This window comes from Amborella trichopoda, chromosome 1 (genome assembly GCF_054954075.1).
Source record: "Amborella trichopoda isolate Santa Cruz 75 chromosome 1, AtrichopodaSantaCruz75HAP2 v2.0, whole genome shotgun sequence".
Classification (NCBI taxonomy): Eukaryota; Viridiplantae; Streptophyta; class Magnoliopsida; order Amborellales; family Amborellaceae; genus Amborella; species Amborella trichopoda.
Window position 1 is genome coordinate 301,523 of NC_142336.1, and position 27,245 is coordinate 328,767.

Sequence of the window (27,245 nt, forward strand, 5' to 3'; positions counted from 1 at the left end):
GGCGGCCAGTATTGTCTTTTTTAAAAAAATTGGATCCCCCACGTCTCCCCCCATTTTATTGTATATATAATTGCTTTTTTTTATTTAACAAGTAAGATTTGTATATAATATATTGTGAAGATGTATATAATATATTGTTAAGGTGTATATAATATATATCATACAAGTAAATTCATGTATAAAATTTAAAATAAAAAAAAAGTGGGAAAAAAACAATATTCATTTGGTTTGGGGGCAATCGACTTTTTATTGAATTGTTTTCCCAAAGACCCAAACTACATATCAAAATGGGAAAATAATAATCCAAATAAACAATAACATATTAAATATATATCACAAAGTATCACCAAAAAAAAAAAAAGTAAAGAATAACATCATTAGATATTGTGGGAAAAAAAAATACATAACCTAATAAAAACTATAGAAATATACCAACCTTCTTGAAGTGGATTCGATATCGGCGAATCGGGCCAAACCGAAATGTTTGGGTTCCTAAATCTCCTCTTTTACAAGCACTATAAGCCTCAAAAAAATTGGGGAAGAATATCTTTGAATATCGTCACCATTCGAGGAGGTCGATAAAAATTTCAATCGCTAAACAAATCTTCAAATCTAGTTTTTTCCAAATTGTTTCTCACTCTAAAGTACTTCACTAAAAATGTTTTTCAAGGCAAGAATGGTCCCCCAAACCCTTTTCCCTCTTTTAAGGGTGTAAAATTACAATTTGTGTCCTTTCCCAAGTTTCTTTCCACCAAGGGTCGAGGCAGCGCCTAGGCGTCCGCCTTTTACACCGCCTAGAACAGGTCGCCTAGTAAACGACTAGGCGTTTTTTTTAAATGCCGCCTAGGCAACCGAATTTTCGTTCATTGATAAGAAGCAATAATCCAATCGCGGAAACTCAAATGCCCTGATCACCTAGAATGAAGAGACATCTCAAAAAACAATCCCCAATAAAACAGCCATAAATGTTCAATGTTTGAAACCTAATGTAGGGAAAATTGAGGGAACAATAAAATTAGCAAGAAACAAGCCAAAACACAAGCAAAAGTCAAAGAAACCTAGGTTTTTTCTCCATACCCCAAGCTAGAGTTCCAAAAGCCTAAGCTTTTCACTCTTTCAATTTCTAAAAATATGTGGAATTCCCCTCTCAAGGCCCACACATTTCTTATATATTATAATTCAATGCTTAAAGACATTACATGTTCATACAATGATTAAAATGACCTTTATATCCTACTTTAAATTTAAATTTTGTAATGACAAATTTACCCTATGAATAGTACTCATGAATAGTACTTGTGAATAGTTCCATAAAATAAACAAAAAACTATAAAAACCCTAGAATTCCTAAAAAACTAAAAACCCTAGAAATAAGCCCTAAAAGCAAATGATAATATACATCCTTTAAAGTTAAATAAAAATAAAGAATAAGAACAAATTTTCCCTCCATCAAAACCTCTCAAGTCCATTCGATTTCAGTTAAAAGTGATAGTTTGCATGACACAATGGTATGTTTTATGAATTATGACTCATGAAACCAACTGAAGTCCAAACGAGACAATGCCGTGACTCAAGAAACCCAAACCTTTATTCGATAAGAGTTAGCTTTTCTTTTTTTGGTTTTCAACACAAATAGAGGGACAGCAATGCAAACTGAAATGCAAACCTTTTTCCTTAGTAACCATCAAGAACCCCATTGCATACCATCGTTTGTTCTAGTTCCATAGCCCATTGGCAAAGTATCATTGTTACCAGATAATAATACACTTGGGTACTTTTTCATAGAAGAGACTTTTTGTTTTGGTAGTGGTGACTCTTTGGGTTTGTGACTTATGGTCTGACTGAGAATATGGTCTTTGATAGAGTAGAATGGCGGAACAAGATTCATATAGCCGACCCCAAATAGTTGGGATAAGGCTTGGATGATGATGAATAGAGACTCTTTGGGTAACTTTCCATAGAAGAGAAATTAACTCAAGATGTATTGTTCAGTTACATGCGAAGTAAGACAACGCCAAGGATCAAAGAGCTAAGCCTTGTCACATGCCCCTATCTGGGATTTGTCTTCATCCAGCTTATCCAACTGAAGAAAAACAAAAAGCTAAAATCTCTAGCAAATTTCTAATAAACATATTTTCTACAAAATAAAAAGAACTTGATATCTCATGGTTCACATTAAGTATGCTAATTCATGTCAAAATAAATATTACATCTTATGTGCCAGAACATCCAGGGTTAAGTTAACAACTCTTCAATAAAATTAATGAATAACAACCTCACATTATTGAAATAAAAATAAAGAAACTCAAGTTATCAAATAACAATAACGAAACTAAATGATGAATGTGTAGAATAATAATTAAACAAAAAAAACCATGTGTTCCATCTGAATGCGTATACAACTGATTTATGAGCGTCATACAGAGGACATCATGATAGTAACAGAGGGCCAGCATACATTTAAAGTCAACAAGCAAACCAAGAAAACTAAAGGAGATTAACATGCACAAAAGTAGGAAGAACTTTATTTCGCGAACCTAACCTTACTCCGAGCCAAGCTTCCCCACACTGTTGACAGACCTGGATAAACTGGGGGTTGTCGACCACCAAAATCATCAAAAGCATAGTCAACATAATTAACAAGGAAACGATTTCTTTCAGCCCCATCAGATGATTCCTGCTGCACCCTGAACAGCAGAGACCCTGAGTTAGATTATCTCTAATATATAAGGAAAGTTTCGGAAACTATTAACACTCGGGGTATCAAAGAGAATGATGAAGCATGTAGATAGGGAGACCTAGAGCGTGTGTTGATATGGGAAAAAATAAAATAAAATAAAAGATGATGTCTCGAGTGCCAGTTCTAATGTGCTTCAACGGAGCTCCAGCATGTGTTTTAATTGAAATTTGACCAATTCCATGCAGGCCTCGACAAATTTGATGCAAACAAAAGCATGAAGAAACATATTCATATAAACTTTCTCAATATAAAAATGACAAGGTATATATGCATCAGCTGTCCCACTACTGCATTCATATTGACTGATAAGAACTGTGATTTGAATAAACCTTGTCTTAAATGTAATTTCATTTTAGTTTAACTTTCTCAAAAAAAAAAAAAAATGTAATTTCATTTAAGGAAAAGCAAATAGGAGTATAGAAAGTAGGGACAAATCAAAAGCACACCTGGTTAAAATATTGACCATAGCTCGAAAAGCAGCAACCTGAAAAGTATTATAAATGGAATTAGAACAATCATCATCATCAGAGCCTTTTCCCGACTAATTGGGGTTGGCTAGATGGAATAAAAACAATAAAAGGTAGAATTATCTCTAATAAACATCAAAAGATAATCTACGAAATGTAAAAAGAACAACAAAATCAGGTACTGATAGAACAACGAATATTTAAAAAAAGAGAGGGTTATATAACAAATAGGACTATAGGGCAAGGGCAACATAAAAGACAAAAAAACAGATCCAGAAAAAAGAAAAAAAAAAACAAAAAAGTAGGACTCCATTATTGGAAAACCTGAAGAGTTTCGCCACCATCACCAATGAGGTGGAGAAGCATATTCAGAATTGGCTGCAAAAACTGCAACAGTGCAGTGGAATCAACATTCTTTAGGCTGTTTATGGCCTGCATAAATAGCAATGTGAAAATGGTTTAACAATATTGATCCATATGGAAGCAAACCATTCACTAATTTAAGCAACAAGCCCACCACAACTTCTATTTGAGGAATACGCCGAGACAAAATCATATAAGAATACACCGCAGAGAAAACATACCAATCAAAAAAAAAAACAGCAAGCATCCAGAATAAGTGTGTACATGTAAACAAAATACGCCCACAGCAATACCTCAAGAAGTTCAGAACCCCATGGCGGGCTTGTCCGGAGAATATGCCTATCATACTCCAGGAAAAAATCTCTAATACGCTCATTCACTGGATATAAAGAAGAGCACAGCCTCAATCGTAATCTAAAGACATGTTTGGCATCTTCCAAATAATCAAGCCTCTCCTACATGATAACCACAAAGTCAAAAATAGCGCAAGTAGTATTTAACCGAAAATGACAACATGAGCATGATTAATGACTTAATGCAACTTGTACTGAATGATCCATGCGGAAAGTATGCATAGATGTCAATCATGATCCAGTATCAACTCAAATCTATACCTTGACACTATCTTGGAGATAGTGAGGGACCAGCTCTTTTATGATTGGTAGAGTGATCTCAGAGCGCAGCCTAAAATAATACACAAAAAATAGGTCATGCCCCAGAAAATATAACACTTTCAAATACCGTAAGAATCCAAAACATAACTGATAGTTAATTTTTAGTTCTTCTTTCAAATTACATCCTGAAAATACTCAGAAAACAGAACTTGCCTTGACCACAACACCAATTTTATACAAATACAATGTGAAACAAACAAGAATCAAGAAGTAAATGATAAAATTGATCTCTGATCAATATGTTACAAACACTCATATCTTCTGGAAACAAAAGAGAAGAATGGGACCTCTAAACAGTGTTTCAAAAAGCGCTAGGCGTCCTAGGCGGTCAACGGGCGCCCAGAACCTGTGAGTTAGGTAGGCCAATTACCAAAATCTCCTTGATTGTTTAGGTTCCCAACCTTGAATAGATAAATTAGGAAGTTTCAAAACCTTTTAACATGAGGAAAATTCTGCAGTTATAAAGGGATCTTATGAGCCTTTAAATGATGTTGCACGATAAATTAAGACCTTCAATGATATCTCCCAAGAAACCCTTATCAGACAATAATCCATATAACAGTTAAGGACCTCAGGTTAGTGGCATCTCCATCAACAGCCATATAGAAACTACAATGACCTGTATTTCCCATCTTTGTTTACTTAGGATTGTTTATTCAGTTCTTATGAGTGCAGCCCCTCTAAATGGAAATTTATCAAAATACACCTCATTTTTCAATTATTTAACACTTTACACTTTTTCTACTATTCCACAATTAAAAAATCATGTGTATTTTGATAGGAATTTTGAAATAAAATCAAAATATATGGGTAAATATCAGATTGTTAATAACTTAGTTGTTAATGACATATTTCCCATCCTGGGATTAGTTGGTTCTGTGATTATACAGAGACAGAGAACTTGGCAGTGCTCAGTAGAAGCGAGCTATCTGGAGGATACACAGTTGCAATAATTCTGGAAGAGGGTTCGATGAGACTTAAGTTTACGGCTAACTCGCGAAATATATCTTTCAGGAACATTCCCTGAGAAGCCAAGAGTGAAGCAGCCTAATGGCATAGGAAAGAACAAAAAATGATGACATAATCAGGTGTTTCATGATAGCTAAATGATTCTGGCTTCTACCAATTTTGCAAATTTATGGCGTTTGTTTTCTCTCTTCTGCCCCATCTATGCACACATCCCAGTTTGTTTGTACTCCCTCTACAAGATGCATACTTTGCTTCAGCAATGACTGATAATTAACTATCAAAATATGTTAATCAGGATGCCCAACAATCAGAAAAGTAGCTATACTTGAATGATTCAAGGCCTATTTGCTTGAATGCCAAAGCTAGAATTCTCCAAAAAGCACTCTCAGGATTGATTCCATTTACCATTTGGCCCTTTTCACAGTAACAATGAACCATTTTCATGAATAAAACCAAGGCATGAAATGTATCCATGTGGTTCACATAAAAATGTCTCTTTGGGGTTGGCATCCACAAAGTATACTTTAGTACAAACATATGATTATACATATGCCACAAACACCCAAATACCTGAATATTAAACATTAGAACAAGTAAACACACATTTAAGAATATAGGTAGGTATTCCATATTTCCATTCCAAGTGTTAGAATAATATAGAAATTACACATTGTCAATGACATGCCATACTACAAAAAATTATTCAAAATTACACATGATTTATTATAAAAGTTGTACAAGATAATATTTCAAAGTACTAAGACTATTACAATCTAATATTAAAATTTTCAAAATACTAATGCATAAAATTTTAAGAGGCATTTCATGAAATGAGCTCCATTCCCTAATCCCTACAATGAAAATCACACTGAGCTCTCATTATACCTATCAGACATGTATTTCAAATGAAGGAAATAGATTGCATTCCCAAATCTACAAACTCATTCTCCATGGATAATATAAACAGACACACAAATTAAAAGAGATAACTAATGAAATATACCTCAAAAGCAGCATTGTTTAGTATGATTGATATAAGATAACAGAAATGCCGCTTTTTTTAATGGCTAACAAAAATACCAATTCACTAACCAAGATGTTGATACACAACATATAGATCTCAAGACCACAATGGATCAGTTGCATCTTGTAATAAAATGGTGACGGATCTCAATAAGAATTCGTAATTTAGCTTGATTCTGAAACTCGATAGGGAGAAGGCCTGCGACCATGTCAAATGGTCCATCCTTGACCAGATAATGGATCTCATGGGTTTTGATCCCAGATGGAGGAGTTGGATGCACGGACATGTTTCCTAAACTTCATTTTCGATATCTTAGGTGGATAATTAAGGAAAATGGAGAGATAGAGGAAGATATGCATAGAATTAGACATGGGTTGGCAAAGCAGATATGTGCAACCTGAGTTTTATGTGCAACCTGAGTTTTATGTGCTCACCTCATACCAATGAAGCTGAAGGGGAAGTTCTATAGAACAGTTGTGAAACCAGTTTTGCTTTATGGGGCAGAATGTTGGGCGGTCAAGAAACAACATTACCTTGAGATAAGAATATTGAGATGGATGAGTGGCAAGAAAACAAGGGATAGAATTCGAAATGAATACATTCAGAAGAACTTGAGTGTGGCTCCAATAGGCCATAAGATGAGATAAAGTAAACTGAGGCGCGTTAGCCATGTGCAGTACAAACCCAGTACAACAACTGTTAGGAGGTACAAGTTGGTTCAAGTGGAAGGCTCAAAAGGGCAAGGGGTAGGTCTAAAAGGGCATGGTTGGAAGTAGTAAGAAAAGATATAGGGGCGTATGTTCTCACTGAGGGTGTGGCCCTTGATAGAGCAACTGGAGGACCACAATCATATAGCAAACCCCAAATAGTTGGGAAAAGGCTTTGATGATGATGATGATGACATGTTTCCTCCGCTTCCTTCTCGGCCCTAATTAATGGTTCCCCAAAGGATATTTCCTCTCATTCAAAAGGCTTCGCCAAGCTGATCCCATTGCCGCCATTCTCTTCACATTTGTAATTGAGGTTTTCAGTAGAACCATTTCTAGGCTCTACAATAGAGCATGTCTGGTTTCGAAACATCAAGGACAAGTAATGCCATTTCCCACCTACAATAAGCAGATGACACCCTGGTTTTTTTGAAAGCCTTTCCTGAAGAAGCAAACACGCTTTGGTTGTTCCTTGAGTGTTTTGAAGTAGACACGGGGATGCCTATCAATATGGCAAAATCCAAGCTTATGGGCATACATGTTCCTCCTGATACCCTTTCTTCTCTTGTTTCCAAACTAGGTTGTGCTCCTGAATCTCTCCAGCCAATATACCTAAGCCTACCCCTTTGTGAAGGCAAAGCCAGTAGGGCTCCCTTGAATCTGGTCATTGACAACTTCCACATAAGACTAAACATGGGGTAGGGTCATTTCTTGTCCCATGGAAGTCGTATCACTCTCATAAAGGCCACTCTCTCCAATCTCCCCATTTACTACATGTCCCTCTTCTTAATGTTAAGCACGACAGTCAACTCCCAAAATAATATCATGAAAGCCTTCTTGTGCTCTGGAGACAAGAGGTATAGGAAGATCAATCCTATGGCCTAGAATCAAGTGTGCACACTTAGGTACTGTGGTGGTTTAGGTATCTGAAATCTCAAACACATGAATCTTGCCCTTCCTGGGAAATGGTAGAGGCATTATGCCACTCTCTAGATTATTTTAAGGAAATAAATTCTATAACATTTAAAGGAAGTAAAAAAAATTACTACATATGTTTTGGACCAGCTCCGCAACATGATCATTTTCTGGGAATCCAATCATAAGATCCTCAAGAATTTCTCCATATCAAATTTTCTAACCAATTGGAAAGACATCACATACTTATCAGAATCATACGCAAGGTCAACTCTTGGATTAGGATCAGGATCAGGACCCTGAGATACAGAGACGCACGAAGATCCATAGGAAAGAGATTGAGATTCGTACATGGATTAAAGGGATTGTGATCTCAATATGAAGGGAGAGTGATCCAGATTTGTCCATGATCGAATGATAAAGTACATGGAATCGAGGTCTATCCAGCATAGAATCAAGGTTCTCCAAATAGGGTATTCTAGCTCAGGAACAAACTCCATTGAACGATATGATTAATGTTCTTTCATAATTCAAAAACCAAGGTATATTACATGCAAAGAATCATGTTTTTAAAATGTTTTAAATTTTGTTATCATTGAAGTGTGAACTATCGAGCGATCAAGCTTATGAGCCATACTATGAAGCTTTGGGAGAGAGTGATTGAACAACGACTAAGGCATGAAACGAGTGTATCTGAAAATCAATTTGGTTTTATGCCAAGACGGTCAACAACTGAGGCTATTTTCCTGCTTAAGCGAGAAGTTTAGGACGAAGGGAAAAGACCTCCACATGGTCTTTATTGATTGTCAGAAAGCTTATTATAGCGTACCTTCGAGATTTGATTTGGAAGGTGTTAGAAAAAAAAGGAGTCTCCAGGCACTCTATCGACTTGATGAGATATATGTACGATGGAGCGCTAACTAGTATACGAACAACTAGAGGAGAGACCAGTGAGCTTTCAGTGACAATAGGTCTACATCAAGGGTCAATATTGAGCCCGTACCTCTTTGTCTTAGTTACGAACGACTTAATTAGACACCTATAGAATGAGGTACCGTGGTGCATGTTGTTAGCAGATGACATAGTTTTAATAGATGAGACCCGAAACGGCGTCAACACAAAGTTAGAACTTTTGAGGGATGCTCTAAATACCAAAGGTTTTAAAATTAGCCGAACTAAGACACAGTATATGGAATGCAAATTTAGTAATAATAGGAGTGGAGACAAAAAAGTAGTTAAGATTGATGGCCAAGAAGTACAAAAAACACCGCACTTTCGATATCTTGGGTCGATCAAAATGGAGAGATTGAGGAAGACATCGCACACAGACGTAGAGCTGGGTGGGGAAGTAGAGATGTGCAACTGGAATTTTACGTGATCACCGCATACCAATGAAGTTGAAGGGCAAGTTCTATAGAACAGCTGTGAGACCAGCTTTGCACTATAGGGCAGAATGTTGGGTGGACAAAAAACAATATGCCCATAGAATGAGTGTAGTGGAGATGAGGATGTTGAGATAAATGAGTGGCAAGACAAGAAGGGATAGAATTCAAAATGACTTCATTCAGAAGAATTTAGGTACAGCACCAATAGGTGATAAGGTGAGAGAGAATAGACTTAGGTGGGCGGACCATGTGTTGCGCCGAACCTGTTAAGAGGTGCAACTTCGTTCAAGTGGAAGGACTGAAAAAGGCAAGGGGCAGGCCGTCAAGGATGTGGTTGAAAGTAATCCGAAAAGATATGGGGCTTAGAGCTTCACTAAGGGTATGGCCTTTAATAGAGCATAATAGCGGCCCAGGATTCGTGTGGCCGACCCCAATTAATTGAGAAAAGGATATGATGATGATGATGATGGAGGATGTTTCACAAGTGAAAAGTCAAAATGAAAACCCAAAATGAGGATTCATATTTCAGTCGTCATGAATGAAAGAAGCTCTAGTGTTTGATAAAAATGCAATGTCCTTGTCTTTCCTTGTTTGGGTCCTTTCACTTACATGTGATTGGGCACGCAACAAGTCAAATGCACTCCAAACTAAGAGAAAAAAAAGGGGTCCAAAGACAAAGAAAGGGTCAACCTGCAAATGTATCGATAATGGTGGATATGGTCAAGGAGAGGGGCATTGGAGACAAAGATCAATTGCACAAAGCTTATAAGCCTCCAGTTAAGTGAAATGAAAAATATTTAGGGTAGGACATGGCCCAACTTTAGTTGTTCTCCTTCATCAATAGGTTCCACAATGCAATATGGCAGCAACTTGTATGTTATGGTGTTATTTTCGTGCCTTACAGGTTTAAAATCCAAACTACAAGTGTCGAAAGCGGGTTGCCATAGTAGGTATTGGGACTCTTTCTCAACTAGTTGATTAGATGATCTCTATACTGAAATCCAATTTAAATTTCAGAATTTTTAGAGAAATATGATCACACACACACACACACACACATATTATGGGCTAAAGAATGGATTACGGAGGCGAAACATGTCAATTATCTTCATTACAAATGTAAAAGATTCCATGTTGTGGAGGCTCGATTCCACTACAAGACATCATCACTCACAGACCGACCAAATAGCGTTGATCCTCTTTATCGTCTTCCCGGACCATGGCTCCGACAAACTTAATTTTGATGGTGGTTCCCTAGGTAACTCCGGATCTTGTGGCATTGGACGTATTTTCAGGGATGAAGAAGAAAACATGTTATCATATTTTTGTGGTGCCTTCGGCCTAGGCTAAGGCTCAATCACGTTTGAACTCTCTTAGGGTCAAAACCTTATTATGGAAGGAGATTCAAAGCAAAATGATGTTCACTTAAGGCTATTGGGAGAGGGAGAGGCAGAGGGAGCGAGAGCGGAGTGCGTGTGGCAAAGCAGTTGCGGAAGCAAGAGCTTGGGATCGACTTGAAGTTCCCTACCCTTGGAGCACTACTCATGGAGAAATCTCCTATATATGCACTACATGTATATGGGAGTGCTAGGGTAAGCGCCCAATAAATGTATATGTATATATATGTGTATGTGTATAATTATATATAAATTGGAATAAATTGTATGCAACGAGGCCATTTACGTTTGATAAAAGGAGGTCACAATTACTAACAACCATCCGATATGAAACAAACAACCATCTAATGTGAATTCTGATAGCTTTGGGTGTGTCACAAAGTTCGTGAAAATCTCATCTAATTTCACATCTAATGGTCAAGATTAATTGTGACCTTATACCAAAGATAAATGGCCCTATTGTATATATATAGTAATCTCAGTTATTGCTATATATATTATTTTAATTACCTGAATGATAAATCATAAACGTATGTGTGTGTGTATACTTACAAATATGTCCTATTTTTTTAGAAGCGATATTTTAATAATAAAAGAACGTAACAATCAATGTTTTAGCATTATCAATATGCAGAACTAGTTTCTAATAAGAACTTTATTGCCAGAAAGTCCCCTAACAATTATGAAATCCAAAAAAAAAAGAGTACACTTAGAATCTATTGAGCACACTTACAAAGAGTACCCAGAGAGTCTATAAAGTACACTTAGAGTCTATAGATATAAATACACATTTGTCTATAAACATAAGCAAATGATAGACATAAGAAAATCATGAAATGCAAAAATAGATTTTCTACTATAAATATAAGAATTTATACAGAATTAAAGACGCATTTTGTGGTAAAAAAAATAATGTCCTAGATTTTTTAATATAAATAAGAAGAATTTATATGAAATTAAAGAGGCATTTTGTGTTAAAAAAAATAATGTACAAAATCCTAAGAATTAAAAATCAAGGAAAATATTTTAGGAAGATTTGAAGTGAAATACAATAAATGCATGAAATGACATTAAATTGATTATTTAAGAAATGAAAGACATAATAGGCATCACAAAACCCAAGAAAATATTTTCTACTATAAACAAAAGTCTTTAAATGAAAATTAAGAGAATATATAAATCAATGAAAAATGTCATTATTTTCATACACTTTCAAATAATATAAAATAAAAAAAAATCAATTGAATAGGCCCTTTTGAAAGTAAGAAAAGGCATTTTGTGTATTACAATGTGCAATATTATTGATAATTAAAAATCAAGGAAAATATTTTAGGGAATATTTTAAGTGAGATACAATAATAAACGTATGAAATAACACAAAGGGCATTATAAATTACATATTTGAAATGAAAATGAAGCGAAAAAAGCAAATATATGAAATAATTCCATCATAATACACTTTGGAATAGTATAAAATAATAAAATTCATCAATTAACTAGACAATTTGGAGTGGATCACAATCCTTTGCAGTCAAGGGATCAAGATCCCTTTAAGCTAGGAACCGAGATCCTTATAGGTAGGGATCAAGATCCCGTGATGGGGGGAAGCAAGTATCGCGTGGGCTCCGACTCCAAGATTGCCAGATTGAGATCCCAAGAGGGGGTCGCCACCCCTTGATTAAGATCCCCACAATTATATGATCATTTTATGGGTCCAAAGGAAGTCCCAACACCCCTAGCGTCTTTCTCACACTTTTGACAGGATATTCCATAATGGCAGGTTCTTCAGGTCGGGTTTCATCATATCTAGAGAAAGGGCAATACAGCGACAGCACTTCAATGAAGCCAGGTCCCTTTTAGTGTTTTTGTCAATGCTAACTTCAGCTTTTTTTTAATGACTTGGATCCTCTCTCTCTCTCTCTCCCTCTCTCTCTCTCTCTCTCTCTCTCTCTCTCTCTCTCTCTCATCCTTCTTCCCCAGTTCTTTATGCCACATCACACGTCTTTTCCATTTTCTCTCTCCCGACCCTTATTTGTTCCTCGTCTCATGTGCCTTCCCATCTCTCTCTATTCCAATCCATTTTTTGTCTCGTCCACGTCCCCCCTTTTTGGTCTACATTTTCATTTTCTCATCCTTGGCTACTTGTTACTGAGCATATTTTAGGAGAGGTGTTGAGCACCTCGATTATAGGGTGCCACGCTCCTAGGCGTTTTCGGTGTGCTGAGCACCTGGTCTGAAGGATGCCACACAAACTTTTGATATCTTAATGTTTGAGCACTAGACTTGTGGGTTGCTGAACCTTTTTTGGCCTCTATTTTGTTTCATACAGAGCACCCAGATGTGGGATCTGGGATGCCTAAGACTCACTTCTCATGAGGAATTTCTGTGTGTCATATACATCAGTAATATTTTTTGAACAATTTCAAAAAAAATGCCCAGTTTGCATGTCACTCATTCAGTAAAACATATTACGCTACAAAAAAATACGAGGAAGGAATCACTCATACAACACAGCTATTACATAGGATGTCTCAATCTTCCAAACCTTCATGCACAATATAATTTAATTTCTGCCCAATAAAAAACTTGAAATTGTCACCCTGAAGATAATAGAATAAAGAAAATAACAAGAATTATTCCCATAACAATAACACGAGCATTGACAAATATAAATAAATAACTAACAAGCACCATGAGCGAACCAGGGTAAAAAAGTAGTGCAATAGTTATATTCCAGAAACTATGAGAGAAAAATAAAAAGGTTACGAATGAGAAGAACTTTGTTTTAAGGGGATAACACATACTGCACATTGGTAGATAGTGGAAGTGTAGAATATCCCACAACCACCTGCATGCAAAACCAAGTAGGTTCCAGCTTCACTCAGCTTGTACATAAGAATTGCCATTTAGAATCAAGAAATGACAACATCAAGGAAGAATGAGACTAAAAGATTCACAACGTTCAACACATCAAGATCAAGCATGGGTCTGAGTACCACAGAACAAGTCAAGCACACACACACATGCACAACACACATCATTATTTTCACTATCATCATCGTATTCAAAATATAAATAGCTCAAATTAGAAGAACATGCAGCAAAACTAGTTGTAAAGATCACTGTATTATGTACAGCCTTATCAAAACAAATTCAATAATTAGATTTCTTTGAGAAAATTTCAATAAATAGATCACTCGAACAGGATGAGAAACTGCAACAAAGAAGCATAGATTGTTCACAATGAAACAAAACAGAAGCAAATATCATTATACCAATTATCAAAACAAGCAACAACATATCATAATAAATTAGGGTGTGGGTGTGTCCACGGCCTGCACATGCACCCAAACAAGTTGCAGAGTAATGCATTCAATCCCAATAAAATGTTGCAAAGATATCACACCCATTAAAATGGGTTAAAGCTAACATATTGCAACTGTCAAACCACAGAATGCTTAAAGACACCAGCATGGACATCTATTCAAAAGTATGGATCTAATTGACCAGTATTTACATATTTTCAGCATTATAATGTCATTTTTATCAATTTCTGATGCAAACCACAATGTTAAAAAATAAAATAACAAATAATTTTGCTTTAGAAGAGAGTTGAAAAATAATTTTGGCCCTTATTGCAATCTCTAGAAACTCTCATGGATGAACCTGTTATTTTAGGTGGTAGGACTTCCTTGGGTGGCCTTGGTTTTGAAAATTCATGCCATCAAGTTCTTTAATTTCAACTTGGATAACTAAAAAACTAATTATCCAAAAATAAATAAAAAATCTTATGCTTAAGGTCATACGATACATAAATTGGAACAAAAGCACGAACCCATACGATACATAAATTGGAACAAAAGCACGAACCATGACAATATCACCTCCACAATCCCCTTATGCATGATGCACCCACTAAAATGTGAAGCTAAATGCTACCTCTTTGTGAAAATCTTGCCAGCCATGACCCACTTGAATAACCCCTTTTATCTGAGGTCTCTAAAGCTAGCCCTCACAGGAATCTGGGCTGGGCCAAGTGTGGGAGGCATCCTTAGAGATACCAAAGGTAAGACAGTGATTTCCATCTCTAAGGTGCATGTGAATCCTTTCTAGAGGAAGTGACAGCTCTCCTTACTAGTCTAAAGTTAAGCCCCAGTGGAACAAATGCCTTTGGGAAAGTAGAGAACCTCAATGTTATTAGATGCCATGAAGGAGATACCATCCAGGATATCTTCTGAGGATCTTTTATGATTTTTTAATTATGCCTCTCCTGATGTGTTTTATTTATGCCTCTTGATGTAATTCTTTACCGGATGTTTAGGAAGGCTAGCAAAGCAGTGGATGCCCTTGCTAATAACAGAGTTATTTGATTCTTTCTTGCAGAGAGGGGTGCACATTAAATGAATAATATCCAAAACTATGACCATTGTTCAAAAAAACAGATTTGGGTGCCTAGGCGGTTTGGGTGCTTGGCCGCCTAGGTGGACGAACCACCGCCCCCCAAACCAACCCAACCCAATTGTAAGACACTAACTATTACTTTACAATAAAACTTAAATGAATATCTGAATATATAAGACATTTAAGACTTTAGTTTCACTTTCACATAAGAATTAACCCAAGATATCACATAATTAATTGTTTATCAAATAAACTAAAACAAAAATAATAGATTATCAAAATAATACACATTGTACAAAAAAGAAATCAATTATCATAAAAGAATACGATATATGCTCAATTTCATTGTCCAAGCGAGAAAAAACTCAATAAATCACCAAAAAAATCAATCTTTTAACTACAAACATGTAAATATATCGTAAAAAAAAAAAAAGTAAAAAAAAAAACATATAGATTCATAACATAATATGTTGTAGCAAAATAAAATAAAAACCCTCTTTCAAATATGATAATACTTTAAAAATATCCAAATCAAATCAATGTCATTACAACCCTCGTCCATTGGGTCGTTAAAATTTCTGAAAATCAATTGTTAGAAGCTCCAAATCCACCCACGAACTATTGCCTTCGTTTTGGGAAGAAATCGAAAGAATAAAAAATTTATTGATCTTTCGATAAATCACATAGGAGTGGTTTTTTAGAGGTTTTTCTCACCCTAAAGGCCATGGATTTTCTATTGGGGTTTAAAATACCCCCTAAAACCCTCTTACCGCCTTTTTAGGGGGGGAAAATGACATATTTTACCATCATCCGAGGGGTCACAGGGCTGCGCCTAGGCAGGTGCCCAGACAATAGCGCCTAGGCGGCGCCTTGACAACCTAGGCGGCCACCCAGAAGCAAAAATGCATAATGCCCCCGCCCAGATTGCACCTAGGCGTTTTTAAAAAAAATTTGCCTAGGCGGCCAGCCGGCCAAATTTTCGAACATTGACTATGAACTTAGACTCTTACTGAGCTCAAGTCGATTAACAAGTTTTTCACCTTTGAACAGAAGCTAGAGAATTTGAAACAAGTTCATGAAGTTCCAAAAAATTCTGGAAGCACTGTTCTCGTCTCTGTAAGAGATGACTCCATACCACTATTGCTTGCACAAAGATGCCTCATTCAGTGCATACTTCAGCAATCGGTGAAAGGAATTGAATAGAAAGAAAACACAGTTCTAGAATGGATGCCATAAGTACCCATAAGCAGCCAACCAAAAGTCATAAATCTAATTAGAAACAAACAATTAAAAGACTTTCAGCACAGGACTGCATATACAAGACAAGACGGAGAAACAGGGAGCAAAGCTTCTCACGAAAGAGGTTAAAGTTAAAGCATAACTAACCGGCTTTGGAGCTTCAAGCTTTGTTTGAAGATCAACGTGAAAGAAAGTGAACAACAAATGTTGTTGGGGGGTAAAAATGGCAGGGAGACAAATCTTGATCTCATCATGGTAACATGCCATCCTGGCACCAACAGCAACTTGGGTGTGAGCCCATTTCTGAAGTGGTTCGCCAAACTCTCTTGTGTACATTACCTGTTTGAAAAAGTGTTAGTGATATGAGTTAAAACATATTCTAAATGAGCTGCCAAGAATTTTAAATGTAAGTACTAATGAATAATCCATCACCTCTAATGGTTGCTTACGAATTTCAGTATCATCGTTTCGCAGTTCCACCCTTATAAACAAATTCCTCTTACGGCTCAAATTAACCATTAAAGGGCATACATAAAGGCAGTGTAGAAGGTGAATGAAAGGCTCACTTTTTGTGGATGCTCGAAAGTCAAAAGCAAGGAACTGTCAAAAAAAAATATGTATGTAATATTCGAATATGAATGAAGAAAGCACTAAAAATCTTTATGATATATATATATATATCAAACTTCAAGGTTTTTTCATTAGTGATGAATGGAAATGATGATTGGAAACCTCGAGTTAAACAGGCATGCTCAACTTACATCATCAAGGCTGCATTCAGGATAATTTCCAAGAACAACATTGGACCCATTCCTCTGCATGTCTTTTCCATCGGATGAATACCACTTTGGATTACCATTCTGAGGTCCCTCAGACCCATTACTTAAGCCTCTTGTGAATGATGCTTCCACAAACCGATCACCAACATCAGTTGTATCATTGTTTATGCTGCCACTTTCTGAAATTCCATCAAGTTCAAATTGCCCCAACTGAAGCTTTTCCACTTCTAACCTCAGTATACCTTTTACTTGTTTATGAACCTTCCGTTTAGGATCCTTAACAAAACGAAAGGAAGAATTGGTAGAATCAGTATAATGTTAATAAATAGTATAGGCAGATAGAATACAACACTGAGTGAACATTAAAAGATTATGATCGCATTTAAGCACAAAATCAGAACCAATAGTCCAGTGGATCACAACCCTAGAGCAATTATGAATACACCATACTGAAAATATCAAGCAAGAAGAAAACAGGAACAAAACAACAGATCTAGAATAACCAAAACAAAGAAAGAACTCCAATCAGACAGCAATGTCAATAATTTGAAATATTGCAGATCGGAATTTAGGCAGAGTTACTTGAACCAGACCAGTCACGCGGTCCCTAGAATGGACATCAAACCCGTCAAGAACAGAGGACCGGCAGGTCCAGCAACTGGGTCCACCAATTCATGACCAAACCAGCTTGTCCCGATAAGGTCAAGAAAAAAAGGGAAAAAACTGCCCCTACATTTTTGGGTTTTGGGGTCTTTTGTTGCTTTTTGGATACTGTTCCATCATTTAAAATTCAGGTAGGGGCCTTTTGGTCCTATGACTATAATTGGTGAGTTTTGGGGTTTTAAAAACCACCTTGTAAAGAGAGAGAGCTCCTTTGGTGACTTTTGCTCTCTCACTCTACTCAAAAAAACCCAATCCTTTGGCAAATTTTAGGCAACTTCCAGGAAGGGTTCCGGCCATCAATATGCCTGATTTGAAGCCCCAAGTAAATTTACAACACTATTTCCTTTTTTTGTTTTATATTTAAAAAAAAAAGACAACTTCAGATTTTCAGAGTTCTTGCAAGAAGCAATTTTTTTTTTTTTCAAAACATGCAATATATTGTTTCTTGTATTCTATTTAGTGGTTTTTTTGGCATTATCAAGTTAGTTGTTCAATGTTTTGGAAGCTTCCATGTATTTTTTAAATAAATATTAGGTTTTTATTTAGGTTTTGTAATTTCATTTGGTAGTGCCTCTTGAAATCCTCTTCATACTATTTGATGTGGTGTACACTGTAGTGTATTTTGCTGCATCACATGTAGGTTTCACTCTCTACCTCCCACATTCATTTCAATTACTATTTTCCCATATTTCCATAATCATCTCTGCCCTACACCATGCCTCCTGAGTCCTCTCACTCACTCTTAGAGGCGTGAACCCTGAATCAACTCATTTTCCTAGAGACTCTCCACCCTGTCATCCACTTCATGCAATATTATTCCCATCTACAGGGTGACTCCAAATTCTGCACAGCTGCCGGTTTAGTTCAGAACTGAGGACCACACCCTCATGCCAAAATCCCAAAACAGAAAGGGTTTCCACCAACCCAGACCGATTGATTTAATGTCTTTCATATTATCTGACTCCTTCCCTCTGGAGACAGCTTTCCGAACTCTACACAAGTCCACAATCACTCGCTCCAGAAGATGCCATTCCCTTTCTCTGTGGATAGCTCCCCACCTCCACAACATACAACTCCACAAGTGCTGACATGATCTCACAGTAGAGTGGGAAACAGGAAGGTTCTGGTTTGCATGACGGGATTTGCAATCATCCCAGCCTGGTTAATTAAAGACTTGAACCCCTCACATTGGAAAGACTTCATCTTACACCGATTGGAGAACTTCTAAATTTCCAACATTGCTGACTCCACAGAACACCCTCCTTGGACCCATGTCTAAAAAGGTAGGATCTATCACATTTCCCACATGAAAATATAGTTCATAGGATTTGTAGAATGAGAGGCCCTACCCACAGGGAACAATTCTCTGGTCAATAATAAGCATTCTCAACCATTACCTATCAAAGAGGAAAATTCCTTGTATATTAGGGAGTCATATGTCTTTTCATCAGGTACAGTAAAAAGGTAGGATCTATCACATTTCCCACATGAAAATATAGTTCATAGGATTTGTAGAATGAGAGGCCCTACCCACAGGGAACAATTCTCTGGTCAATAATAAGCATTCTCAACCATTACCTATCAAAGAGGAAAATTCCTTGTATATTAGGGAGTCATATGTCTTTTCATCAGGTACAGTAAAAAGGTAGGATCTATCACATTTCCCACATGAAAATATAGTTCATAGGATTTGTAGAATGAGAGGCCCTACCCACAGGGAACAATTCTCTGGTCAATAATAAGCATTCTCAACCATTACCTATCAAAGAGGAAAATGCCTTGTATATTAGGGAGTCATATGTCTTTTCATCAGGTACAGTGAATAGCAATATTATAGAAGTAGAAAACAAAGCCAGCAAGTTTATATGCAACAGCAGCCAAGATCATGAGCTTCTACACAACACAATGTTCTTGAAAATCAACAGTACAATCCAGTCAAAAAGAGATAACCACAAGCGAGATAATATTCAACCTTTGAATTGGAAACCAAGAAATTAGATTAACATCAAAAAAACAGCCTATTAGCATAGGCTGTTTTTCAGCAAACCTGAAGAGAGTCCTCTGTGTAACTTTCCTTGACTTTGTTTAAGTTTGATATCTCGACAATAACAGAACTGCCACTGGAATACTGTCCCAGCCTTCCATCTGAAACGGTTCTTGCAACAGGAGGTTCAACAGCACTGTCCTGTGAACTTGACCCAGATATGCTTGGGGCTAGTGGACTGCTGGGAGAAGCACTACCACCTACACCAGCAATGTTGTTGTTTTCAAACAAGGGAACAATTGCCCAGGCAAAAGATTCTCTATAAGGCATAATCCGAGTCCAAACTTGCAGCTTCTGCTTTTCTCTCTCTGTCAAATGCACCTGCAAATTTAATAAAATTTCATCGATCAATCATTGTGCAGAGCTCGCCCTCACTTTGATGGGCAACAATATCAATTTCAACATATTGTATTAGTATTTCTCTATCAATAAGTTTCATTACATATATAAAAACAAATATTACACAGAAATCTTCTTGGACAATGGAATACCATAAGCACACCTCTTCGAATCTCAAAACAATGTAGCACTTATAACAATCATCATAAAGTATATAATCACTTCATTTCTTCCTTGCAACATTGACTTATATGACAACACAAAAATCATACTGGAAATCAATGTAACAGATTCAAGCTTCAGATTTTACTTTCTGAATCAATTTCAGACTACGCTTATCTCTACAGGAGAAACATTTCCTATATAAAAAACATAGATTGAATACAAAATACAGTTTGCCATAGAGGTAAGGAGGCCACAATGACAGCTGCAAAAGAGAAGATCACTAGTTCAAACCCAAAAATAGAGAAGGGGATCAGCAATTAAGTAACAGAAAGCTTACAAAATAGACATACAGGAGGATGACAATACTTATGCCACAAACTTACAGGCTCCTTGCGTGAATAAACAGACGGTGTGACACCACCTTCTTCAGTTACAGGCTTCTCCAATTGGATAAGCAAGCAAACTGAAGCAGAAGGAGAGTCCAATGAGAACACTGCACGACGCTCAGATGAAACCGAACCCTGACAGTAGAATAGAATTAATGTTAGACACAGAATTAATCAGACAAGAACACTATGATTGAACTGGTGCATAAAGGAAGCCAGTCATCCTAGAAAATCTAGTAAAATGACCATGTACCCAGCAAAAACAGCAAAATCCAAAAAGGCACTTCCATTCTGATTTTAACTTATGTTATAAGTAAAAGGCCATGTACATCACACGTCTTACAAAAAGGATTTAAAATAGGTACATTTGAGACTTACATCTTGCATCTCAGCTGGTAGCAGCCGAAAATAGAAGTCTTCTGACAATTTCTCTCTTCTCTCACGATTATACAAGCAAATTGTACCATAGAAGGGCTCTACAAGATGAATTGGAGAAGCAATGTTATTCCTATGTAACACTAAAGACATCCTAGTTAAATTACACAAGTAGTAAAATTTTCCTGTAAGTGATTTCCACTCACCGACAAAACCAGCTTGAAATGACAAGGACAAAACCTTTACAGAGATCTTCAATCCACTGAATTCATGGAAGGCATCCCACAACAAACGAGATAAATGAACAATATGGGAAAGACAAATTAACGAAAAGTGAGCAAAACAGTAGACAGCAGCAAAAGAGTATCCAAGGCATCAGTGAGTTATATACAGCATAAGCATCAGAACCTGCCAAACAACGATGGAAGGGCTTCTGGTGTCCTTTGCCCAAAGATCATTGACCTCTCATTTTCCCAATCAAATACTGGTTCATATGCAGGCAATGGAGATGCACCAAAATGCTGCACAATAAATAATATGGCCACCAGTAAGGACAATCCACAGCACATTCCATGGTTATATTGTGATATTATCAAGCAGTAAGAAAACCCAATCTGCTTTCTAGAACTAAATGCTTTGGGCAAGTTTTATGGTGAATAATTATCTATTGAAACAATTCACTTTCGTCCAGAATATTTAGAGTATTCAGTGAAAGAAGCAAATTTCATAAAGGATGGGGTGTCTATGAGTCGGCCGACTCATACGTACACATGCGGCCCCCCTCTAAAATTCACCTTAAAGATGGACTTTTTATCCAAAATTTTAGAGATTCATCACCTAAGCCAAGCTGATCATAAATATGGAAAGAAAAAAAAAATGAACTTTAAAATGTGCTTTTTTTCGGGATGCTTTTGGCACCGTCCATATCTGATTTGACCCTGTGCGCTTTACAGACGTTAAAGAGTCAGCAGGCTCTTGCACCCGCTGACTCATAGGATACTTTTCCTTTCATAAAAGAAGATCGACATTCTGGAATATAAACATTTTTTATCCATAGATAAGCAAACACTTCTCAATACAAACCATAAATTACATTAGCTTAATGCACACAAAATTGTGAATAGCTTTTGTCAAAATGTGAATGGGGAGATAGACAGTTAGGTCAAGTTGCATGAGGCTGAAACATAAAGGACATGAGCCAAGGAAAATTTTGAGGTAAAGTTGGAATCAGAAAGAACAACTCATGCCTAGATTAGAACTTCATCCTATATACATACAAATGACAAGTATATATTTAAGAATTCAAGGAAACTAAGCTACAGGACAATATAAATTTGCAGCAGGCAAAAACGGTATTCCACAGAATAACACCTTCTGAAGATTTCTTGGGTACACCACTTCTGATGAGCTTGTCTCAGATGACGGCCTTCCAGAGGTACTTGGAATGTCGTCATCATTAGCATCTTCATTCCTTGTGTGCCTCGCATTAGCCAAACGCATTTCTATCGCATAACCATAAGGTAGTATCAAAAGGCAAGTGTAATGCAGTTGAAATAGTGGAAACAAAAGCAGTTAAGGCAGCATAAACAAACATCATTGAAAAGTGAAATTGATAGCACGTCATCACCTGTTTCTATGTCTGTATCTGGCCCTTCAAAAATTTGACTTTGAAACAGTGGAGGTGCAACGCTTTCATAATGCCCATATTTATTCTCATCCTTTACCCAGTCAACCTTATAACTCTGTACCAACTCATTCAAATGTGGCCATTGCTCCAAGCTCTCATTAAGCTGAAAGAATAACTATGCACTTAATATCATGAAAAAAAGTTCCAAAAATATAAGAAAACCATAATAAGAAACAAGAAATATGAATTTCATTTTGGAAACAGAAGAAAGTCATGGATGTGAAGACTAGATTAAATGATTTATTTCATTCCATGGTTGCAAATGAGGGAAAAGTTTGAGGAATTTAATTGGAGGATCTGTTGAGGGTCAAGAAATCTCCTACAGTAAATGGTCAAGCCCAGGCAGAGAGTAAGAAAATTCACAAAGTTAAATTTCTGTAGATCTTTTAGGAACTGAGGTCATGCAGGAGGAAGGGGTTAATTTTGGATGAGCTTCGAGTAATTTAAAAGGTGTTTGGCAAGCTGGTACGTGTGACAGAAGATACAAGCATAGAAGCCAAAGCTTTCCCAACCAGCCTGAAATTCTCGATGGTTTACTTTTTTTATGGAAGAAATCCTTTTGAATGCAATTGTTTAATTAACACAACCGCATTGTAAAATGAGTACCAGCAAGCAAGTTAGAGGAGAACAATAGATATCCAAATCCATGCAAATCTTATTTTAGCACATTATTTGGAAGGCTGATGCAAAGGCTGATCTTGTCGCAATATAGTTAGTTCCGGTGATGTTTCTCCAGCCCAGTAACTAAACCCATGGGATGTATCGTTTTGTGCTCCTATTAATTCATCAGTAACTGTTCCTTAGCAAGTGAAATATCTATTGCTCAATCTTTCATTCCCCTATTCTTAAACATATGCTGACTAAAATCTGAAAATCACCCACTATATATGTATAGTCCACACATGAGGCACACAGCTATATCATCATTTCAGCTCCATTTAAATTTTCAGCAACCTCGATCAGAATTACCCTGCTTTTATGGGTATATTGAACAAAAGCAGCTACGGAAGCTCTCCAGAATATCGCCACAAGGAGTATGTTGAACATTAACTAGAATATATCAAAATACCATACAAGGAATGGCAGAAAACATAATAATAATAATAATATTCATATGTTTCAATCCAGGAATAGATATATTTGACTACTTGTCCATAGGGAGAAAATCATAATCAAAGCTCAGGGAAGACATGGGAATCAATAGCTACCAATGGATCCAACTCCAAATTTGCAGCCAAGGGTAGCCGTGGAATTCTTTTAAACCGCTGTCCACTAGATGTTGATTCTTCCATCACCTAGACCAATACAAGCTCAATTAAACATATCATATTGAAAGGGAGAAAAAACATATGAATGGCAACTGCACATCAAATAAAAATATTTATTTCAGAGAACTTAAACCAAATTATGTTGAAAAAGAGAACTAAAAATAAGATCCTTACTTCTAAATGATAACAAAAACATGCATACTTCTGGTTACAATAAGAAGGTCATAAAGGATAGACTACAACACAAAATATGCCAACAAGTCAAACTAACGTATTCCATATTAAGCACATATTAATGATTGAAAACATCCGTAAGTATCATGACTATGATCTATCTTTTTCTTTTGAATTTTTTTTGCTTTTTTGTGTACCTAAAGTATCGGATGTCTCCTAAGAGCCATCATGACTATGATCTACCAATATACAACAAGAGAACATATTACTCTAAGCATTCCACTTGAATACTGAAGTCGTCAGCCACAACATTACAAGATTCCTTTTGGGGACTGGAAAACTGTGCCAATGCTAGAATTTAGAAGCTTCACAGCAGGGGCTCAAAAACTCGGGCAAGCTATTTCCTGAGACCCAGTCAATAACCAATGAAAAAACAAAGAAAAGAACAAGAGACTCGGCCGAGACCCACTAAGTCCATGTCAATTTCTCTGCTCTGAAAGCTTCAGCATGTCCAGAACCTTTTGTCCAACAAAAACTGAAAGAGCATTCCTTTTCTTTTTACCAATGGCATTAAAAGAGCATTCTTGCAACTGGAAACCGATGTGGTGAACTATCATTTGTTTCAGGTGAAGACCTAGTTCTCATTAAAAAATTTAATTTGTTGCCTCTGAGCTTTAGCAAGCGAGCATAGAAAAAAAGGGGTCTCGCCGCTGTGGCACTCAGCCTTCCTAGCCAATACCTCACGCATCTAGAAATAAACCAATAAATCAAACTTTCGGAAAGGAAGCCAAGGATTAAGAGATGGTAATGGATAACATCAGACAGGACGCCAGGTTCTACTTAGACCTTTTCTTTTATCATTTAGAAAAACCTAAACTGAAAGAACATTCTCCCAGAAGATATGAAGACATCATGGGCCAATCTTTTGTAAGATCAAAGTGAGAAGCTACAGTTGACACCATTGTTATTAGGCAAGATAACATCAAATTGGAGAAGCCAAAGGGATTCATTGCCAAACAGTAGCTGGTCCTAACACTACTTGAACTTTTTGAATTCTTTACAAAGACTTATTGCCCATCCAAAGAACGGATTCAATCACTACTACAATTTGATACCCCAGAAGTCATGACAGCTGAGCATATAACAAACTAGTCTACCAAAGCATTCTTGCTATAGTCATCTTTTGTTGAAAAGGAGGAGTCTTTCAATTGTTAAAGCACCATAGAAACATTCCTAAGCTCTAAAGACAGCAGAAGTCCCAAAAAAGGAGGAACAAAGAGAATAGTCGCATTGCATTTGGCCCTGCAAGTGAACGGTTAAATGCAGGAAGCTTCTTGGTGACAATAGTGCTCGTTACAAAATGCTCCCAACTAACTAGTAAAAATATGCAAATATGATGAAACTCTGAGACAGGTCTCTCTTGATAAGGCATTTATCATAGCAGCAAAATAAGAATGACCCATTCATATATTGCAGATCTGACGAGCGCACCACAGGAGAATAGCAGAGAACAGTTCAATAGTATCACTCATGATTTAAATCACAAAAAGGAAATAACGTAAAAACCGACCAACCAAGTATAGAGCAGTCGCAGCAGAAAAAATACGAACGCATACTATAAGGATGGCATCTGAAAAAAGGAAAGCAGAGAAAATTTTGCCCTAAATGAGAAGCCGGAGCATACAAGAACAAAAAGCCCACATATTTATATAAGAAATGCAAAGAATGGGTGCAAAAATAAGTACCTCACAAGGTTTGGAGGCTCTGACCACGGGAGATTGTGAGAGGAGGAGGATCACTACGAAAGTTGCAGAGCAGGGAATGTGGGTTCTTGAGTGGAAGCCCTAATATTAAGAATGGGAAGAAGGGCGGCGTTGGCGTCCATTTTCAGGTAAAAGGGGAATGGTGCGAGTGGAGTGAGGGAAGCAGATAGATCATGGAGGAAGGAGGAGGAATGGTGGAATTTTTGTTGAGGGGAATGGGGAAAGAGGATGAAATGGAGGCATCAATTCTTGTGGAGAAAGGAAGTTTGATGGGTGATGGAAATGCAGTAATCCCTTAGAAGAGCAGCAAAGTACACCAATAACCCTCTCTCTCTCTCTCGAGCGAGGCAGGGGAGTGAGTAAAAGCGAGGTGGGTGTTTTTTGTTTCGGAATCTCCAAGCGCCCACGTGGTCTCAATCGAGTCTTGTTGTTTCGATTGAGAGAGACTCGGAACAAGGTCTGATAAGGATGAGAGAGAGCAGAGCAGAGCAGAGTGTCAGTGGACAGCTCCTACTGGCCCGATCTTTACTCCTTATTTCTCTTACTAGCCCCTCGTGGCCCGATCTTTACTACCTATTTCTCTCTCTATCCTCAATTAATATCCTCTCTCACTTACTATTTCTCTCTCTACCCTCAATTAATATCCTCTCTCTTACCCTATTTCTCTCTCTACCCTCAATTAATATCCTCTCTTTTACCCTATTTCTCTCTCTAAACATGCCTCCTCCCATTTTTATATATATATATATATATATATATATATATATATATTTTTTTTTTTTTTTTTTTTTTTTTTTTTTGGGTTAGAACTCTCATTTTCTTTTTTCAGCTTTCTCTCCCACTCGTTAAACTGTGACCTGACAATGTCTCTCACTTCCTTTTTAAGGTTTCTCGGGTGTTTTAGTCATTTATGTTATTGAATTAATTTTTTATGCTATTCATAGGCATGTGATGATCACAAGTATAGGCGTGCACCCAAATTTTAAGCATAATCTAGTCTACAAAAAATAAAATAAAATTTAAATACAGTACAAGCTCTTGAAAGTGGGAGTTGAATGTAAAATAAAAATTATAGATAGATTATTTAAGATTTCAATAATAAAATGGAATGTCTCTATAAATTTCCCATAAAATAATTTCAAGGTTCAAATGCTTTTTTAAATGAAAAATAGATAACCACAAAACTTGCTAAAGTTTTGAAATTTAAGATGAACTCTTCTTTATTGGAATTGAAGAATATGAACTTTACGAGATAATATCAAGTAAATAAATATTTAAATTTTACTCTTTGTTTTCCGGAATATGTCTAATCAAGATGTTA

General features: G+C 36.6%; 1 protein-coding gene across 5 annotated transcripts in view; it reads right to left on the reverse strand.

Annotated features, from left to right (window-relative positions):
• The window catches only part of SPK1 (guanyl-nucleotide exchange factor), a 52,788-nt gene extending 26,250 nt beyond the window's left edge, over nucleotides 1–26,538 (reverse strand). For 4 of the 5 annotated variants that reach the window (XR_016052019.1, XR_016052029.1, XR_016052007.1 and 1 more), the window contains exons 1-18: nucleotides 25,907–26,538; nucleotides 23,928–24,014; nucleotides 22,660–22,822; nucleotides 22,404–22,534; nucleotides 21,441–21,553; nucleotides 21,239–21,294; nucleotides 21,036–21,133; nucleotides 20,655–20,792; nucleotides 19,771–20,088; nucleotides 17,043–17,336; nucleotides 16,714–16,881; nucleotides 16,429–16,620; nucleotides 13,446–13,489; nucleotides 4,185–4,254; nucleotides 3,864–4,025; nucleotides 3,532–3,639; nucleotides 3,187–3,224; nucleotides 2,543–2,687 (exon numbers count right to left, since the gene is read on the reverse strand). Coding sequence is in view for 2 of the 5 variants with exons in the window: in XM_011630946.3 (XP_011629248.2) it covers nucleotides 2,543–2,687; nucleotides 3,187–3,224; nucleotides 3,532–3,639; nucleotides 3,864–4,025; nucleotides 4,185–4,254; nucleotides 13,446–13,489; nucleotides 16,429–16,620; nucleotides 16,714–16,881; nucleotides 17,043–17,336; nucleotides 19,771–20,088; nucleotides 20,655–20,792; nucleotides 21,036–21,133; nucleotides 21,239–21,294; nucleotides 21,441–21,553; nucleotides 22,404–22,534; nucleotides 22,660–22,822; nucleotides 23,928–24,011 (2,322 nt within the window). In the remaining 3 variants the exon portion in view is untranslated. Of the gene's footprint in view, nucleotides 1–2,542; nucleotides 2,688–3,186; nucleotides 3,225–3,531; nucleotides 3,640–3,863; nucleotides 4,026–4,184; nucleotides 4,255–13,445; nucleotides 13,490–16,428; nucleotides 16,621–16,713; nucleotides 16,882–17,042; nucleotides 17,337–19,770; nucleotides 20,089–20,654; nucleotides 20,793–21,035; nucleotides 21,134–21,238; nucleotides 21,295–21,440; nucleotides 21,554–22,403; nucleotides 22,535–22,659; nucleotides 22,823–23,927; nucleotides 24,015–25,735; nucleotides 25,792–25,906 lie in introns of all 5 variants that reach the window. The other variant, XM_020661947.2, reaches the window with a different exon arrangement.
• Between the last annotated feature and the right edge of the window lie 707 nt (nucleotides 26,539–27,245).